This window comes from Haliaeetus leucocephalus, unplaced genomic scaffold (assembly GCF_000737465.1).
Source record: "Haliaeetus leucocephalus isolate CR32 unplaced genomic scaffold, Haliaeetus_leucocephalus-4.0 Scaffold964, whole genome shotgun sequence".
Classification (NCBI taxonomy): Eukaryota; Metazoa; Chordata; class Aves; order Accipitriformes; family Accipitridae; genus Haliaeetus; species Haliaeetus leucocephalus.
In genome coordinates this window covers 3904343-3923956 of record NW_010973400.1, presented here as the reverse complement: position 1 = coordinate 3923956, position 19614 = coordinate 3904343, and the positions used below count along the sequence as shown (strand labels likewise).

General features: G+C 43.6%; 2 protein-coding genes across 2 annotated transcripts; one reads left to right on the top strand and one right to left on the bottom strand.

Moving 5' to 3' along the window:
* Positions 1 to 2154: 2154 nt before the first annotated feature.
* Positions 2155 to 2589, bottom strand: LOC104842173 (taste receptor type 2 member 9-like). Its single transcript, XM_010584310.1, is given in 3 exon segments — positions 2155 to 2405; positions 2408 to 2456; positions 2458 to 2589. Coding segments are annotated over 3 exon segments (432 nt in total).
* Positions 2590 to 5416: 2827 nt separating this feature from the next.
* Positions 5417 to 18503, top strand: LOC104842153 (meprin A subunit alpha-like). The gene is made up of 13 exons (XM_010584283.1): positions 5417 to 5459; positions 5536 to 5580; positions 5692 to 5745; positions 7478 to 7518; positions 7605 to 7680; positions 8535 to 8652; positions 10050 to 10225; positions 10433 to 10654; positions 11553 to 11699; positions 15100 to 15315; positions 15648 to 16121; positions 16284 to 16457; positions 18460 to 18503. The coding sequence occupies exons 1-13, from the start codon at positions 5417 to 5419 to the stop codon at positions 18501 to 18503; spliced, it is 1830 nt and encodes a 609-aa protein (XP_010582585.1).
* The last annotated feature ends 1111 nt before the right edge of the window (positions 18504 to 19614 follow it).

The following is a 19614-nucleotide window of genomic DNA, read 5'->3' as shown; positions in this document are numbered from 1 at the left end:
TGCCATGCCATTACCAGGCAGCCATTTGTATTGACTTCTGACATCTTTTACGTGTCTGCTTCCCCTCTCCTTATGTGTCTGCCTCCCCTCCCCTCTGCTTCCCCTCCACTACCCAAACCTGGTCCTTCTGGAGTGCCTTCGCACCCAGCCACAACACTCGGGCATCGCAATCACAACCAACAACTCTCTGATCCATCTCCTTCTTCTAGATTTCCAGGGACTAATTCAGCTGTCTACACAGAGGTATCTCATGCCACTTGAGATGTTCTCAAGTACCCAGGCTGACCCTGCAGGTCTCCAGAAGATCCTGTGCTGTAGCTCCCAACCCTGTGCCGATGTCTCAGATACCCTAGGACTTCTCAGATGACTCGAGATGCCTACGTTTGGGCAAACGAGTCGAGCTCCAGCTTTGCCTTGTGTCATTTGCACTTTCCAAGCCACGTGAAATGTCAACTCCATCCACAGTTAACCCGGCTCTTGAAGTAGTGACAGTGCAAGTGGAGACATACATGGGACAGAGCACCTATTACCATGCTGATAAACTAAACAGGCCTGTTTCTAGCCCTGTGGCCAGCTGCTGGAGTGTCCTCTAGTTGAGGAACAGTTTCCTCCAGGCTGGGCACACCATCCCATCTCCCCAGAGAGCAACTTCAGCATATGGGCTGTGCACTGTGGCCGTGGTGTTTTGTAACTTGTCTCCTCCGATGCCAGCTGGATGGGGCTGGTGCATGGGAGGGGTGAGGTTGTGTTGGGCACCATGTTCACAGGGATTTCGTGGAGATGGAAGAAGGTGTCTTCAGCATGGTTTGCTGGGGCTGCATTCTTTTGTGTGAGAATATTTGGAAGATGTTTTTGCCGGCTGAGTCTTGTGGTATATGACTTTTGAGGGATGATGTCGCATGGGATGTAGGGAGTAAGAAGGATTTTCTGTGGTCTTTTTGTGAAAGCGATGGGGACTGTCATGCTAAAGGATCAACTGCATTGAGCAAAAGCAGGGAAAGAAGGGAGGTGTGGTGGTGCCGGTCCTTTAAAGGCCTTTCAGCTGTGGATATATGTCCAGATGAGATGTTTAAGATCTGCCTCCCTTGGGAAATGTGGGTGGCGAGGAGTGTCTCCTATTGTGGAAGTGGAGTTTGGCATCTGATCTGAATTGCAGCTAAAGGCAAAGGGCTCTGAGCGTCTAATTTTGATCAGATGACTCAAACCCTTTCTTTTTAGGGGAACAACATCTATGTAATTTTTTTTGCTTTACTACTTCAGGAAAAGCCAGAAAAGAATGAAAGCTAATGGTTTGAAAACACTTTCTTATACTTTTCTCATTAACCTCTTCCTCTTTCATTTTTGCGGGGATGGAGAGGAAAAGGGAAGGGAGTGCTCTTTTGCCCGCAGAAAAGGCAACCCTTAAAATAAAAAGCTTACAAACTAAGTTTTTTCACCTTCACTTCAACTTTTCAAATTAGCATCCCAGGGCCAATCCTGTTCTCTGAGCAGAAACCCTTCCTCTGGGTTGATTTCTAATAGAGAGTACATAGAAATTAGTGAGTCCGTCATACTGTTGTCCTACAAGAGGGCTGCCTCTCCTTTATAGGGGAAAAAGAGTCACACAGAGTAGGGGAAATCATGTTTTTGCATGAAGTGGGGCAGAGGGAGGACACGTAAGGCTGGCATGGGAAGTGGGCTCTCCAACCCACCTGTCCAACCCGAGGCCATTTCTGCATTGCGGTTTGGGAGTCAGTAACCACCTCAAGTGAATAGTAGTGATCAACATACTCACGCATAAGTTATAAACCAATGCAACATAGCGATACAACTCATAATATTACAAAGTACACAGCCGCAGCAGAAATAAATGTGAAACAAAATGGATATAAATGTGTTGTTTAGTTAAGTAGTTTCGATCAACAAGTACCGGAGTGTTTTTAGAAAGTTTGCAGTATTGTTATTCCCCTTTTGCAGTTAGCCCATGTACTAGCTCTGAATTATTTTGTTATTTACAATAATTTAGCTCAAAGAATTATCTAAATCAAATGATAATAATAATTCATTTAACTCATAATAATTTAGTTCAAAGAATTTTAATGAAGTTTTCTTAACTTGGATGGTGAAGATAGAACATCTCTATCATCTATACTGGCTGGAGAGTTGCATTAGAGATTAAATTACTTGTTTTTTATAATAAAATATCAACATTTTAACTTTCAGGTAGATGAAGAAGATGTGCCTGAAATTTGCAATTTTTATACAATAAAAGCCACAAAGACAGGCAGAAACCCACAAGCTGGAAGAATTTAAAAAGCTTTGAATAGCTGCAAATGGTTGGGGTATGGGGTGAACATAAAAGCACCAGGGATAAATTATTGAAAGAAAGGAATATACCCATGAGATGCACAAATACCAAATCTGGGGCATCCCAGAAACAGCAAGAAGTTCTCATTAAAGTTTTTCTTTTTGACCCAAGGCAATACAAACCACAGAAACAATGAAAGTGTTTATCCACATGCCAGCAAATGCCTGAAATGCAATGATTACAATAGCCATGGCATCATATGAAGTGGCATTAAATTTATCTTGAGAGTAATAAGATTCCATCCTCCAACATGGGTTGCAGTGCTGTGCCAGAGAAGTAGGTCGTTGCACCAATGCTTACTGCAGGTCAGCAGCTGCTGTTCCCTGAGCATCGCGTATGGGAACGGGAGTTTATAGAGCTGGTGGTGGTGGGGATTTTGGTGCTGCTCCTATTCAGAGCAGGGCAGGTGCAGGAATGTAGATGTGCTGGGTATTCCCTTACCTGGTATCAGCGTCAGTCTTCAGTATCTGAATTTCTGTTCAGAAGAGCTGTGTTGGGTGACACAAACAATGTAGATGCTTTTCTGTAGTGGACAATGTTGTCATTTAGTGACTGTCCCATGTTTGATCACTGTCAGGATTCACAACCTGGGTTCTTCTGTCCCTTTGTCACCTGCGATACTCACACAGAGGGGTGCGCTCAGCAAATAACAGGGGAGTCGCTGTCCTCTTTCATCTGAGAGTCCAGGAGCTGCAAAATTCAACCAAGATGCTGGAAACTGGAGTTCATTTTGATTCTCCATGGGCACTGAAATCCGTGTTAATTTCCCCAATGGTAATGCCTTAATCGTAACTGAAGATCCACATAGTAGGGGGAGGGCATTGAAGGAAAAGCAAGGCTTTCTTTTAAAGGTTTAAGTTGAAGCATATAGAGGAAAAGGGCAAAAATAAGCATGAGTCCATGTGCCAGGGTTCAAAACTCATCTGCTAGCAATGTGAAGTGTTTTAGGGATTGGACCATGCTGGTTTCCCGCCACACTGAAATACCCTCAAGCTTCCAAATGACTTTAAGTCCTGAAAACTGTGGGGTTTTTAACAAGCAAGGTGTGTTAAGTTCTGTAGGGCATGGACTGCCTATACACTTTGGGTTCGTAGAGGACCTTGCATGTTGGACCTTGCACATTGGGACCACAGTTGCCAATTAGATCTTGGCTGATGCTGTGGTGTAATCAGGAAAAGTTGAAATCACAAGTAGCTATATAGCTACAAGAAATAAACCAAGAGCATTTTCTTTCTTCAGAATGATGCACTTGTTTTCTGGGGGATATGAATGCAAACACTACTCTTTGATTATTATTATCACATGCTCCTATTTGCATTTTTTTTTGCTAAGGACCTTGCTGCAGCATTAACACACTGAAAAGCTTTTACAGAACGCCTGGAGTTCATCTCAACAACAAAACGTGGTACCTACCACATGTCTCCATGAAATGCATTCAGATATCCCAGTGGCTTTTAATAGAAATACTAGTGAGATCTTCACCACCCTTTATTATTCATATTGCCTAGAAAACATTAATGTCATAGCAAGGTTTGGATGCAGTCATTCAAAAATATTATGGATCATTTAAAGCTGGTCATGCTTGACTGAGATGATGTTAGAGAGGGTCGCTGCACTTATGGATGGATATTGTCTATGGATATTGTCTGGAAGCTCAAAACAGAATTGCTTGAGGAAAACAACCCAATTCTCTGACTTTAAAAATGCAAGAATTAATGTAAAACCAGATGATCTCCAGGTCCTTCAGACCTGCAAGACCTGAATGAAATCGTCAAACTGTGATGGTGATCAGACTCTTCTTGTGTGTGTGTGTGTGTGATGATCAACCTTATGGGCGCTGGACACAATGCCGCTGGCCCGCAGCAGGTATCAGTAAGAAGCAGCATTTAATGAATCACCCACTTCTCTCTCTGTATCTCATTTGCCATGTCCTTCATGTCTAAAGAGGGTGGAACTTTTACAGACTGGGTGGCAAGGAGGCAAATCTGTTCCTATTTTTCGATCTGTGCCCTCGAGTCCAGGAGTCAGGGCTGGCTCGTGCCAAGTGGCCATTAGTGGATTTTCTTCCCCTGCAGGTTGTGTTTCAGGAGGCTGATTTGGCGATTTCTCTCCCTGTCACCCCCATTCTGCTGCTCCTGTGACAGGTGGGCTGGGAACTGATGGTTGCTTTTTGGTGAATCCGGTCGGTTTCCTCTCTTGTGGCCCTGGTTTTATGGGATGGTTTGTGACCATGCCTCTGGGGGAAAGATGCTGATGAAGCGTGTGGATTAACTCCTCCTTTGCACTCGCTGGTATGGAGCGTGCAAGCTGTAGAGACCCTGGACTCTCAAGGTGGCTTGTGTTCACAGGGAAAGACCTGGGTGGGATTCCCGTGCAAAACATTGGGAGCACATGGCTTCATAGGCGTGTGAGTGGGACCAAACCAGGACCCCTCGCTGTACTCCTACTCTGAGACAAAGTCTTCACGATCTCCTGAGGAAACCCAAACCCACACATTTTGCTAGAACTTGATGGCTGGCATTTTGTTGATTACAAAAGTAACGCTATTTTTACATTAAAGATGATGCTTTATCCATAGAACCAGATGAAAACAAAAAGTTGTTTACATCTACCGAGATGTTTCCAGGAATAAAAAAAAAACCACCCACCAAGCAAACCTTCTCTTAAAGTGGTTTATTCAGGTTGCAGACCATAAGCCTCTTCTTTTGAAGAGGTTGTTACTTCCGTACTCAACAGCTTTGGTAGTCTCATGACAGGATGGTTTGTAAAGCAGAAGAAAAGAGTGAGATTATCTCTGAAGAAGTCACAGGAATTTTAAATAGTTCAATAGCTCCCAATTGCTACAAGGGTTAATATGCTAAGAATAGTTATAAAATGAGGAGGCAGATTGCTTATCGGGTTGGCTTACGACAATATTTAATAAGGTTAAAATCTGCTTTTCCTTTTAAAGTTCAACTTTTTTTATGGCTTATCCTTATCAGTTCTTCTGAAAGCTATTCACCTGCAGGACACTATATCTACACTGGCAGGTAGCACCAGATGATCTTCTGAAATGGATTCCTGGAGGATATGTTGTTTCACAGCACTGATTACCTGTTCCTCTGCCTTTATGGTATTCCCACCTGCTTCTCCATTTTCTGGCTTGGGATCAGGGTGAGATTTCACTTCATTTGTCTGTGATTTTGAAACTGTACTTTCTATGTTTCAGATCCAAAGCTCTGCTGAAGACAGAGGTAAGGACGTAATATTTTTATGTTAGTGGAAGTCTATCAGTCATCAAATGGTGAATTATATCAACTCATGTCATTTAATCACTAACTTAGGTGTATTATTTCTTTTGATAGCTCATGATGTTGATGGAGGGCAGCTTAGAAAGGACATTCCAGAAATAAACTCAGGTAAGTCAGGACAGTACGCAAGCAGAGTGTTGAATTATTACTGAGACCTGAGCTAGCCTTTGGGGACCACAAGTCTGGCAGATGTGCTGGCACCAGAGGGGGCTGAAAGCTCCCTCCTCTGTGAGAAAAATCCCAAATGTATCATGGCTACAGGGGCAGGGCAGTTAAAATGTGGGGGATGAACCCCAGGTACTTCTGGAGAGAAGGGAGAAGACCTCTGCTTTGGAGTCTGGTAGCAATCAGAGAAGATGGTAGGGCAGGAGCAGGGCATAGGGCAGAGGACAGAAAAGTCCATAAAAGGTTGGTGTTGGAAAGGGAAGATGGAAAGGCCAGGAAACTTCCACAAGGATAATTTTGTAGGAAGCCCAGGATCTTAATCTTAAAGTTGGAACCACACTCAAGTGCTCCTGGGGAAGGGTCAACAACCCCTGGACTGAACCTGCACCCCTCCCCACTGCACTCTTCTGCAGTACGTCTCCTGGAGAAACCTTGGCAGTGGCTTTAATTCAACTTCTGCTTCACTGATGTGTGTTTATCTTAAGTGACTTGGTTGGTTTCGCATGACTGATGACCAAGATATCAAGCTTAAGTACCTTCATCTCCACCCCAGGGTTTCAGTGGCATTGCCTTGAGCAAGTTTTCATTTCCTGACATTGCCTGATAAATTCTTTATGCTCTGGTGTAGGTTTCCTCTGGTTTTGCTGACAGAACAGAAACCATGGTGTAGGGTTGGAGTTTTGTTTGGTTTGGGTTTTTTTGTTTTCATTTTTTTCTTCTCTTCATGTGTATGTGAGGGGAATATAAGTTATTTCTATAACAAAAGATCTGAAGATGAACTGTCTATGGAGGGATTGTGCTTAAACGAGGGCATTAAATGAAAACGTTACACTAGCAGGCCTATACAGTGGCTGGTGTCTGGGCCCAGCTCTGAGCAGGGAATTTGGCACCTTAAAAAAATAAAGGTATAAAATAAGAGTCTTGAATGCTGTGTTTTTAAAGCCTGGAAGATATGGATCAGCTGCTTAAAACACAGGTGTCTGTTGCCAGTTCAAATCCATCCCCTCCAGCACCACTCTAGAAAGGAAAGGAGTCTCAAACTCTGTATCTACCAGTCCATGTGGATCTTTTGGATACCCTTGTGCATCTCTAATGGCACCAGACACCTATGTTTGGCAATTGGATGGACACACAGCTGTAAAGGGATCTGAGACACTTAGCACAAAGATTTAATTGCTTCAATCTGAGCTTGGTTCAGGCTTATGTGGTTGAAAAGGTGGACTGAACCTCTTCCCTCTCCGGAATCCTTGTCTTTGTCCTTTGAGCGTGTGGGGAATCCCAGATGATTAGCCTAGGTTAGCTAACTAATTAGGCTATTAAATGCCTAACTTCTGGACAAATCCATTCCACCTATATATCAACTACAATGTTCAGAAGTCCACAGCTGTTTCAGGATACAAGCCTGGGAAAAATAATAACATCTTCTCTGGGCAGCTGTTACAAAATTGTTATGGAAATCTTAATTCAACCCGAAATCCTCCTTAGCTGCAGATGGAGGACTGGCATGTTATAGTAAGGCAATGGTTATTTGTTTCCTTGTTTCTGGGCAGTTGCTGTTTAAAGAGAAATGGGTTGGTTGATGAAGCAGCCTGATAGTTTGCATGGTCTTTGAAAAAAACATATTGTAGTTCTTGTTATGTTACTCTGGCCTAAATGTTTTTTTATCTCATTTCAGAAATGGGAAGGAAGCTTTTTGAAGGTGATATTATCTTACCGGTATGTGCTGCTGATCTAAACGAACATCAGCAAGAGTGTAGATTGGGCTTAAAATGTTAACACAAGCATGTTGATCTCATTAACAGCTGGAGAGGAATGCTCTGAGAAACAGCTCCTACAGATGGAAATTTCCCATCCCCTATATCCTAGCTGACAGCCTGGGTAATAAGACTTTTTATTATGGTAACACTGTATTACTTGCATTAGATATACTCTGTTTTTATCCAGCTCTCCGGGCTGCTTTTGTTTAATTTGCTGTTGAGTTATGCTGCATTAGTGCTCTTGTTACTGCTGGCCAGACAGAGCGACGTAACTCTGCCCCAGCACGCATTGTTTTCAGTGTCACATCCCCAGTGAGCAGCTGGATGCTGATTTAACTAGTATCAGTGTATTTGGCTGAGATCTCTGGATAATGCACTCAGGAAACCCTCATCTCAAGAACACGCATGTTGATCTACTGCACCCTTCATGCCTTCTCTCTTCTTTACAGTCCCGGCTCAGTACAGGCAGAAAGGAAATGCAGATATTTTATAAGTAAAAATGTTTAGAGCATTCTCCCTTCTTGTTTGCATCTAATTTTAGGCACTATTTTAAATTTTGAACAATTTACTAGTAAAAACTAATAGTAAATCAGTGTTAGAATCCCATGGATCTTTCCTGTATTTACTAGCCCTGAGCTCAAAGTTTACAATACATGAAATTATATAGTATCATGCAATAAAATTACCCAGCAAAACCTGAGCAATGCCTTGGATGTCCAAAAGCCTGCTTGTTTGCTTCAACACTATCAGTTTGTCTAATGAAAGATATTATCATTCCCTATGGCCTCTGCCAAAATTATGCCAGTCAGGGAATTCTGCTAACAGCTTCCTGCTCTTTCATCCAAGTGGATATTTTTTATACATGTTCATATTTTTAATGCATGCTTGTTCATACTTTCTATCTAGAATTATAGATATTTATAATATTATAGAAGCAGAACAACTGCTATTGTTACCCTCTGCTGTGTGTTTCAGATCTGAATGCTAAAGGTGTTATCCTGCAGGCGTTTGAAATGTTCAGGCTGAAGTCTTGTGTTGATTTCAAGCCCTATGAAGGGGAACCGACTTACCTGAAATTTGAGAAGCTGGACGGGTAATTTTGTATTAACGATCTGGTTTGTACCACCTTGTTTGATATGATAGTTTTTCTAACTCAGGAGACATTCATTTTCATTCTTGCTAGTACAAAGGACATAAATACCTGAGCCACGTTTCTGTCCCAGAGCTTATTTGTATTACACTGGAGATAAAACCAATGCAAACAGACTAACCAAAGGTATTATCTGCATTTTGATGTTCTCTTAATATAAGAAAAGACTATTTTATTTCCATTTGCATTCTAGATACTAAAGTTAATCCCTTTCTTGGCACCCTTTCAGGGAAAACAAGCAAATGCTTCCTCCTGGTGATGGTTAGGGGCAGGGTATGTCACTAGTGTGTTGGCATTAGCACGTAGCTTCTTCCTTGCTTTCAGCAGCATGGTTGGGTTTACCCGACCAAATGTTGAAGCCACGAACTTCTACCACTGTGCAGGTCACAGTGGGTTGCTCTTGTGCTCAGTGGGGAGGACGTGACTCTTCCAGGCTACAAACCATCTCACCTAACATAGAAGTCTAAAATAGGTTTGGTGACTCACATCCCAAATGCCTGTTACTATCCAGGGACTGTAGAGGTGCCAGGGAAGCTAACTCAGTGGCAGATGCCAACACTGTGACTGTTTGAAGTTAGGGGACTTCCTTGCTTGCTGGGAAGGACCATCAGGGAGCTGGTGACACCAGCTAGTGTCTGTGTCTAGGAATCCAGTGTAGATCTGCCCTTGGGTGAGGGGAGATGGGTGCACAGCATTTTTGGACAGCTTTTTTTTTTTACACACACAGTGATGAATTACTTCCGAATGGACATGCAAAGTTAGGATTTAAATTGGTATTTAGGAACCAAACCAGGGAAGCCAATGCAAGCTGAGTTCACTGGAGGCTGCTCAGTACCTTTGAAAATTGGACCACTTACTTAGGTGCTTTGGAATACATACACATAAACAACAGCCAATGCAGTGTATGAGGTTATAAGGCACCTGCTGTACTTTCCTGTGCTGCTCAGCTTCTGCTACTCTCCTTCCTATATTGGTTGAGCTGGGGCTACCCAGATTTGAAGAGCAATAGCATTTGCCATCACCACCTCCTTTACAAGAACTGCATCCAGCTGAAGAACATGCATGCACTGCCCTCCAGGGAGGGCAAAATGAAACAAGGACAATCACATCTGGGACAGGGACTCATTGCCAGGCTGTGGCAGGATGCTGAAGGTACAAGTTGCTCTGTATTCTGGCATTGCAAATCTAGTCTGGGCAAGACTGGAAAACTCAGATGGGAAATTCTAAAAAATGTTATTTTTTTACTTTTACCTTGATCTTGCAGTTGAGTTAATATGTAGAAACAAATCATAGAAGGTATTATGCAAAATGGGTGCAATATCTAAGTCTTTGCCTTACAGGTGCTGGTCTTTTGTGGGGGACCTTCAGAGTGGCCAGACAGTGTCTATAGGAGAGAGATGTGACTATAAAGCCATAGTGGAACATGAGCTCCTGCATGCCCTGGGATTTTACCATGAGCAATCCAGGATGGATCGCGATGACTATGTTCAGATATGGTGGGATGAAATTATTGAAGGTATGATGCAGGTCCGAAATGATTGAGAATCATCTGTAGATGCATGTCCCTTTTTTTCCTATGCTAAAATGTGTCTGTTTGAGAATGGCTGCCTACATATTGACAATTGGACCATTATTTAGTCACAGGTAAAGCATTTTGAAAAGATGTTATGTGCTAAGTTCTATTTCTGGTCTTACCTAATCACTTGTGTATGTTTTTGTCTAGGTTTTGCATATGCCTTTGACAAACACAATGACAGTTTCCTCGATGACCTCAATACCCCATATGATTATGAGTCGGTCCTGCACTATGGACCATATTCTTTCAACATCAATAGCAACGTTCCTTCCATCACAACAAAAATTCCTGAATTTAATGAGATCATTGGGCAGAGGTTGGATTTCAGCAGGATTGACTTACTGAAGCTGAACCGCATGTACAACTGCAGTAAGTCCTTCTTCTCACACACGTATTTGAAAATCCTTACTCAAGCTTCATGATAACATGGATGGAGTCACATGAGAGGAGCAGGAACAATTCACCCTTGGGATCCTCTCACAATGCTGAGAGAAACTATAGTTCTTATGCAGCAGCAAGCTCCATGGTAGCCAGATCCCCATTTCTTTATAGAATACCATTGAAGTGAATCAAGCGTCTAATGCCTTTCATTCACATGGACTATTCTGTAATATTACTTGCAATAGTTAGCGTTTCCTCCATGGATGATGATCGTCGTGCTGTTGATGATGATAAAATCTTCAAGAAACAGTAGTCTGGAATTGGGTTCTCTGAAATCAGTGTATTTCAAGTTCTTTTTTCTGCCTACGTGATGTTTGATAAGAAAACTGAGGTCAGGAGCACAGACGGCGATAATTGTGCTTTCCAGCTCCACTGGCAAAGCTATGAAAGTAAATACTCAACATGCTGTATGGGACTGATGTACTGTGTTAACATACATCTGAATATTTCCTCTAGCTTCAGCAGAACTACTTCCGATTTACACCCTGAAGAGAGAAATGGGCCACAGAGCCTATTCGAGGTGGGCTTAGAGAACATGATGAATGTCTGAAAGGGAAAACTAGTACGTAGGGGCCAAGCTGGTTCCCACAAGGAAATATTCAGCTGAGAAGGGGAGAAAGTTATAAGATGTTTCTTTCAGGAGGAAACATCATTTATGTGTGGTAACAGAGACGTAGATGTGAAAGTCTGTGTAGTCTTCAGTTGTATTAAGAACATATTTGCTGATGTTAAGTGCTGTATGTAAACACTCTGGAATGGGGTTACCAGTGAGAGCTTTATTTGATATTAATAGACATGGTAAAATACGTTACTCTGTTCCCGGCAGCTTCGAGCCTCACCTTCTTGGACCAGTGCTCCTTTGAATACATCAATATCTGTGGGATGGTGCAAAGTAGACAAGATGGTGCTAGATGGGACCACACATTGAGCAAACCAGGAGATGAAGACCATACTTTGGTGGGAAGCTGTGCAGGTAACAGGTGTAGTTTTAGATGGTCGTTAAACTTTACCATGCTTTTATGAGATGTGAGGATGAAGACATACAGAGATAAATAAGACATTAGAAATACCCTTCTATTAATGTTAATCACTGTATACCTCATGCTAACCATGACTCTTGAATTTTCAGCTAGAAAGGCTAATAATTTTAATTTGCAATGTTTAATCCTTCTTTAAATCTTCTCCCTACATTGTAATATCTCATGAAGAAATGACCATTTGAGACTTAGCTGCTATAAGTTGTTTGGTAGCTCCATTAAAATGAAGGGAGCTCCACCAGAATGCCACAAGTGACTCTAGTGAAACTCCATAGAATTTAGTTAGGTGAGACTTTCCTCCTTTTATGTATATGTTACAGGATTTTGAGTAATTTTCTAGTTTTTGTTTAAAGCTGAAAGATACTTTCCCTTTGTACAGGAGTTCACTTGAGGCATCCCCGCAGAAGGACATGCATAAGCAAATGTCACAATACTCAAATCTTGTTTGTAGACAAATTCTGACATTGAAACAAAACCAGGATTGCTAAAATAGGAAGCTGAGCTTCAGCAATGTGTCACAGAGCAGGAGGAAACCACCCTCGGAAGACTTTTCAAGGGAGGGGTTGCTGTGTGATGCAGAGCCGTATCAGAAGGGTGTAGCTGCTGGCAATTCAAAGTTTGTTCGAGCCACACCACACAGGGAGGCTGAAGGATTATCTGAGAAGCAAACCTGCAGTGATTTCTCCTCTTCCAAGGAGACTGTTGCATGGGGTCCTTTTGACTGAGGCTTTGGCTCCAACCGCACTGATTTAAACACACATTGAACAAATATGATTGTATGGAGTTCTGCAGTATTTTGATAGCTGCCAGGACACAGGAATCGAGTAGGATCTGTTGTTTTCAGAGGCAGTGGGGAGAAAATGAAACACTGCAGAGGAGTATCACATAGACAGTCCAAAAATCCTCCAGCAAACAAGTTTCTTTTGAAAGTCATGTTTAGCATGAGTCTTGCTGGTCTGTGTACAAGTGGTCACAGTTAGGCACGTCTGCTTCCCAGAACACAAGTGGTGGTTAGTCACAACAGTGTCTCACGGTGCAGGAGAGGAAAAAAATACTGAATAGAAAAGAAAGCCATTTCTGTGGAACCTGCGCCCAGGGAGGAGGGAGTAACAGATGGCTTTTGGCAGTAACAGATCGTGTTTGCTGCCTAACGCTGTGTTTGGTTACAGTTTGGGGATCCTGCAGTTATACCAAATTTACTGTCAGTGAGAAGGAGAGCAGACGCATAGCGGGCAGGGCGAGGGGATGCTCCTGTTCTCATCACGTGTGGGGTTTGAGAGGGCAGATGTGCGCCTGGAGAAAGGCGCGCTGCAAAACCAGCACTTGGAAGATCCTCCGAGCAGGGAGCAAAATGAACAGGGGTGCTGTTTAAGTCCCATCGTTAGACAATTTCTTGGTTTGAGAGGAACAAGTCTGTTTGGCTGTTGTTTGACGGGCTGTTTGCTTGCAGTTTGCAGGGTGTGCGGTTTGCTGACGCTGTAAAGGTTCTGGGTGGGTGGCAGAGCATGTGGCTGGGGAGCTGACAGCACCTTCCTGCCTCTTGTGGCTGGTGACAGATAATTAACTGCTCAGCTTCCACGAGGGGGGAGAAAAAAATGTTTAAAACTTAAGTAGCCGGCCTTCTGAAGTTTTCTGAGAGCAAATGCGTCAGCAGTTATTGGAAAATAAGCAGCTTTACTGGGTATTTGTAGGGGAACTTACTGCAGAAGGCCAGCGATGCTTATGGGAACACATCCAAGCACAGGCATGTAGCTGGAAACAGCAGTGGAGCTCAGAACGGCTTCAGGTGGCAATTCAGAGTCGTTCTCTATACCGTGTCTGCTATTTGCATCAGTCGCCTCCCAGACAGACAGAAAAGTGCAAACCTATAGATGTAGCCACAGGGTATTTGGAACCCCCCAGTATGATGCAGCTTGAAAATGTCCTTGCTGTCAGGAGAGACACTTCCTACAGAGATAGGATGAATTGAGGCTATCAGGTGAAGCTGATGCACTTGCTCAGTTGTGTTCACGAAGCTGATTTAAAATTGGAATATACATAATGGGGCTGATGCAGGTGATGAGGGTGCAAGTGGTCAGCCTTTGTAACCAGGAAGATCAAAGAATAAGTATCTCTCCAGCCCACAGACAGAATTGCAGACTAACGATGAAAGAAAAGAAATAGTTATTTCAAACACATTAGCAAGAGAAGGCATGAGTTGATGCAAAGTAATTGGGCTGGAAGTTAATAAATTCTCTACCCATAGCAGAAGTAAGGCAAAAATGTCTTCAGCTACTTTTATAGGTGTCCTGGTTTCAGCTGGGATAGAGTTAATTTTCTTCCTAGTAGCTGGTATAGTGTTACGTTTTGGATTTAGTATGAGAAGAATGTTGATAACACTGATGTTTTCAGTTGTTGCTGAGTAGTGTTTATACCAAGTCAAGGATTTTTCATCTTCTCATGCCCAGCCAGCAAGAAGGCTGGAGGGGCACAAGAAGCTGGGGGGGGACAGAGCCAGGGAAGCTGACCCCAACTGGCCAAAGGGGTATTCCAGACCATGGGATGTCATGCCCAGTATATAAACTGGGGGGACTTGGCTGGGGCGGGGGGATTGCTGCTCAGGAGCTGACTGGGTATTGGTCGGCAAGTGATGAGCAATTGCATTGTGCATCACTTTTGTATATTCCAATTCTTTTATTGTTATTATTGTCATCGTATTATTGTTATTATTATCATTATATTTATCATTATCATTATATTTTTCTTCCTTTCTGTCCCATTAAACTGTCTTTATCTCAACCCACGAGTTTTACTTTTTTTTTCCCTGATTGTGTCAGCGGGGAGGAAGTGAGCGAGCGGCTGTGTGGTGCTTAGCTGCTGGCGGGGCTTAAATCATGAAAATATCAAAGCCTGATCTATTGATAAAAGGCTTACAGGGCATGGTTTCTAGGCAAAGCAGAATGCTGAAGGTCTTGACCTAACAGGACCCTTCCAATACTTTCCTAGTTTGTCTTCAAAAAATCCCTGCCCAAGTACATACACTTACATTTGCACACACTGGCAGGATTGGCACGTGTACGGTTTGTACTTAATTTCTAAAGAATGGAACCAAATGTGTGCTCGTTTAATCAGTTAAACACTAGTTTGCAAGCTGTATTTCAATGTGTTTTCATTTTAATACTGATTTGCAATTCAGGGAAGATTCTTTCCTATTGGAATATTTTTTTTGAAAATAACTTTGAAAATAACTTTCTAGCTCAGGCAGGTGAAAACTGCACTAAAGCTTATTTAGCACTGGCATTTCATAGTGAATGGATCAAAAACTTTTTTCACACAACTGTGTTTTGTGCTTCCTAGATAGAGGATATTTCATGCACTTAGATACAAAAACTGGACATGCTGGTCAGTCAGCTCTTCTGGAATCTCGCATCCTTTATCCAAGGAAGAAGGAAAAATGCCTTCAGTTTTTCTACAGGTTAAATGGCAGTCCACAGGATAAGCTAGTTATCTGGGTTAAGAAAGATGATGGAACTGGAAATGTTAGACGGATGGAAAAGCTGCACACTATTACAGGTAAGTGAAAGTGTGGTTTCATAGCTGAAGCGCTGGCAACTTTGATGCGAGACAACACTGGCGTGGTTTATTGTATGAAAGTTTGCTCAAGTGTCCAGCGTAAATCTAACTGTAATTTGCTTCAGCTGAGTAACTCCAGAGTTAGTGCCCATGAGAAGAGAATTTGGCTCAGAGCGGTTTCCTTAAGACTGTTCCCAGATTAGCTAGGGTGCAGGGCATCACACAATCTCCATCCAAACCAACGGCTCACAGGGCGCTTGAGGAAGACACAGCTTGATTTGGGATTGAGTACCGCGCTTTCCATTCTCACATATATGTATTTCCCCCTTCAGCTGACGGAGAACATCACTGGAAACTGGCCAGCATTCCCTTCAGCGTCCAAAACAAATTCCGGTATGGGTTTCAGGGCATCAGAGGAGATCCAGCCAAGTCTGCGGGGGGGATTGCCATCGATGACACCAGCCTGACAGAGACGAACTGCCCCACCAACGTCTGGCACATCAGAAACTTCACATCCCTTTTTAACAGTACTTCAAAGGGTGATTATATCATGAGCCCTGTATTTTACAGCTCGGAAGGCTATGCCTTTGCTTTACAGCTGTATCCTCACGGAAGAAGTTCATCACCCTACACGAATTACATGGGGATTACTTTCCATCTCTGCAGCAGTCCGAACGATGGCCTTCTTGAATGGCCAGCTGGACACAGACAAGTTGTCTTGTCTGTTTTGGATCAAGACCCCGATGTAATCCACAGGATGTCCCTCAGCCTTAGCTTTACTACAGACCCAAACCAACTAGTACATGGTAAGTCAGAGTGCGCCAGGGAGAAATATAGAAACGCGGAGGTTTGCTCAAGCTGGAGAAAATTGTTGAAAGCCGAGAGGCCAGGCTAGATTTGCTCTGCATGTAACACTACTTGGCTGACTGGAGATCAGCTTTAATTACTTCTATATTTTTACACAACAGGCAGAAATGACACCCTGCAGTGGGACAAGCCATCTGTCACTGGAAATTTTTCTTCTTTCTGCAACTGCTACATCAGCCCAGGTGTTGGCTGGAATACATTCCTGACCCACAGGGAGCTGCACTGGAAAAAATTCCTTAAAAATGACAGTCTTTTCATCTTTGCTGATTTTGAAGGTAGAGTATTATAATATCAGAATCCCCACCAGAACAGAGCAGGTACATACTCTTCTGTTTGTAAGGAAAGCACAAAAGATGAGGGTGATTAGCAAACATCTAGAGAGTAATCTATTTCAGGAACATGGTTTTTAAGTGCCTGGTGATTTCAGGTGTCTGGATTTTTGAATACCCAATAGGAAACGCTGTGGATGACCTTGATTCTCTGGTCCCTGAAAATCAGATTTTTCAGGACAGATTATACTTCCATGTATTGAAGATCAGTCTACTTAATGGTGTCCCCAATTGCCACCACCCCTATATCACCTCCAGCTTAAGAAAATTGTGGTTTGAAAATGAAGGGGTTCTTTTCAGACCTTGAAAAACTGGCAGAAGGAGTTTTTGATCCAAAGCTTCTCTCCTGAGGTCGCAATTTTTGTCAGGACCATGTGCGGCCGCTCTGCTCTGCCAAAGGCAGCAGGGAAGGGGAAGAGAGAGAAGAAGCGCTGTCTGGTGCAGAGGGCAGCCTGGCAGGCAGGTATCCCTCTGAGCAGGCCAAAGGGACTGTGCATGCCCATCCTCTGTGACAGCCACGTTTCAGATGGCCGTGTTCATCTTACCTCATGTTAGGTGTCCAAAAATGAACTTTCTGGACTCCTTTGAGGGGGTCATTTGAGAGCAACGGGTACCTCTGGGGAGCAGCTGATCCCATTCCATTATAGTTGTGATGAACTGCTCTTCTGATGTGCTGATCTCCACCGGCTGCAAAGGAATCCATCCCTGATGACTAATGGTGGGTGAGATGAATCCTATCACCCTTCTGAAGTGGGTTTCCTTTGGAAAATGTCAGTGCCTGGAAAGTGGAAACACTTTGTATAAGTAAATAATCATTAAATCAGACCCGACCCTAGTACAGAGGTCAGAGCACTTGTCTCAGATAGTTGAGAGTACCCTGTGATAATCCAGACTCACTCCACACGACTGAGGGCTGAGAACACCAGGCTGTGAACTCTCCTGGCAGAAGGATTTCTCCCTTGCTCTTCATGAAACAAAAATGCAAAGTTCTCGTTTTCATTCCAGCAGAGAATGGAGAAACTTTTGAAATGGCAAGAACTTTTGCAAGGTGGGAAAGCCGCTTCCCATGAATGCTTAACCATGAATGTGTGCTGCCTAACAAAAATGCAAAGACCAGTCTACGTTTCTGGCATACAGAATGGCCCAGCTTTTCTGCAGGTTATGTAGGGCATTTGGCAACACTTCCAAATCCCCTTTAGCCATAAGAAAAGTAGCTGAGGCCTCTTTGTGCTTTCCCTGACAGCACTTTGTACCGGCAGTAATTCACTGGGGGAAATTCAGTCCCGCTGTGTTATATGGGTGCCAGCGGTCCCAAAAACATTTGCAGCTGCTAGGTGAAATTGTAGTTAAGAAATTGAAAGACTTGTTAGGAGACTGCATTTAGTCTCCAGTTATAAACGGGTTCAGCTTAATTTCTAGATATTAAATCTAATGCAGTCACATTTATAAGGTTCCAGTCTCTGCATTTGAATATTCATTTTGATACCAGGGTGCCTAAAAACTCCGGGGCAGTGTTACATTGCCCTCTGATGAAAGTTGGATGTTGTCTCTGTATAACCGCTGAGGGTCTGCCCCATGCCTCCCACTTCTCCACAAGCCTTTCCCCCTCTCTCTTCACCTCCCAGCCCTGTTTCAGACCACCTCTGACCCAAGCCCTCTACTCTCTCGCCCCAGTCTCCCTCCAGCTCAGTAGTCCCAGGATCCCTGGCTGGGGCTGAGAAAGACGCAGACTGGAGTACCGTGCATGCATGCAGCTCGCTGCCCTTCCAGTTTCCCCCCCTCACCTCCTTCGCTGGGTACTGCTGCAGCCTCTAGAGATATTTGGGTGAATTATTGTTGCTTCGTTTCTTGTTCCTGGAATCAGCCTGAAAGTCATCCCAAATTACACAATAGAACTGTACTATATGCTCCATGTATTAAATTAATTACTTTTTGTCTTTTCCTGCAGATCTCACCCCTTTGATTACATCTGAAGTCCCAGTCCGTCCATGAAGTGCCCTCAACCTCTTCACTACAAGTGCGAACAGTCATCCATGATAGATAAAATATATTACTTCACTAAAGAAACCGTATTCCGTGTTTTCTGTATTTTAAGAATTTGAACTAAGGTTCCCTGTTAGTTTTAAGAGCCTAAACCCATAGACCCTCCAAAGATTATTTTGGCCCAAGCAGCAAAGTGCTTCTCTTAGTTATATCGTCTTTTTAATTCCCATGTTTCATTCCTTTCGTTTATCTTCGCTGATGGCAATGCTTACTTCCCAGCTCTTACGTCTGAAGTCTCTCTGTGCAGCCTTCCCTAGCCAGAAGAACCAGTGCTTGACTTTCCAGGATCCTGTTCCAGGACTTCCCTTTTCTCCCCATGGCCGTTATCACTTCTTCAAGCCCAGCTTTTGATAATGCTCACTGCCAGGTATTCATCTTGTTAGGTCACTGGTAGAAGAATTGCATGCTTCCCTACCTTCATCTGAGACTGGACCCAGTTCAACATTATAGGTCCTGCCAGGAGCCTGCTCCAGTGTGGGGTCTCCATGGGGTCACAACTTTCTTTGGGGCACATCCCCCTGCTCCGGCGTGGGGTCCTCCCCGGGCTACAGGTGGAGATCTGCTCCACCGTGGACCTCCCTGGGCTGCAGGGGGACAGCCTGCCTCACCGTGGTCTTCATCACCATGTGCTGCCAGGGAATCTCTGCTCCGGCACCTGGAGCATCTCCTCACCCTCCTTCTGCACTGACCTGGGGGTCTGCAGGGCTGGTGCTCTCACATGTTCTCACTCCTCTCTCCAGCTGCTATTCCACAGTAGTTTTTCCCCTTTCTTAAATATCCCAGGTGCTACCACCATCACTGATGGCTCGACCTTGGCCAGCAGCGGGTGCATCTTAGAACCAGCTGAAACAGGCTGCGTCCAACATGGGGACAACTTCTGGTGTTTTCTCACAGAATCCACACCGTAGCCCCCCTGCTACCAAAACCTTGCCACATGAACTGAATACAGGATGCATTTGGGGACACGTAGATTGTGCAAGGTGCTAAATGAATATATTAAATTGCATTAGTATAACATGAGATGGCTGCATAATCATTGTCCTCTACAAACTCAAATATA

Excerpts from the sequence above, each read along its gene's own strand:
- LOC104842153 (XM_010584283.1), top strand. The coding sequence starts at position 5,417 with ATGTTGTTTCACAGCACTGATTACCTGTTCCTCTGCCTTTATG. Across the intron at positions 7,681-8,534 it reads TATCCTAGCTGACAGCCTGG|ATCTGAATGCTAAAGGTGTT; the intron begins GTAATAAGACTT and ends TGTGTGTTTCAG. Across the intron at positions 10,655-11,552 it reads GAACCGCATGTACAACTGCA|CTTCGAGCCTCACCTTCTTG; the intron begins GTAAGTCCTTCT and ends TGTTCCCGGCAG.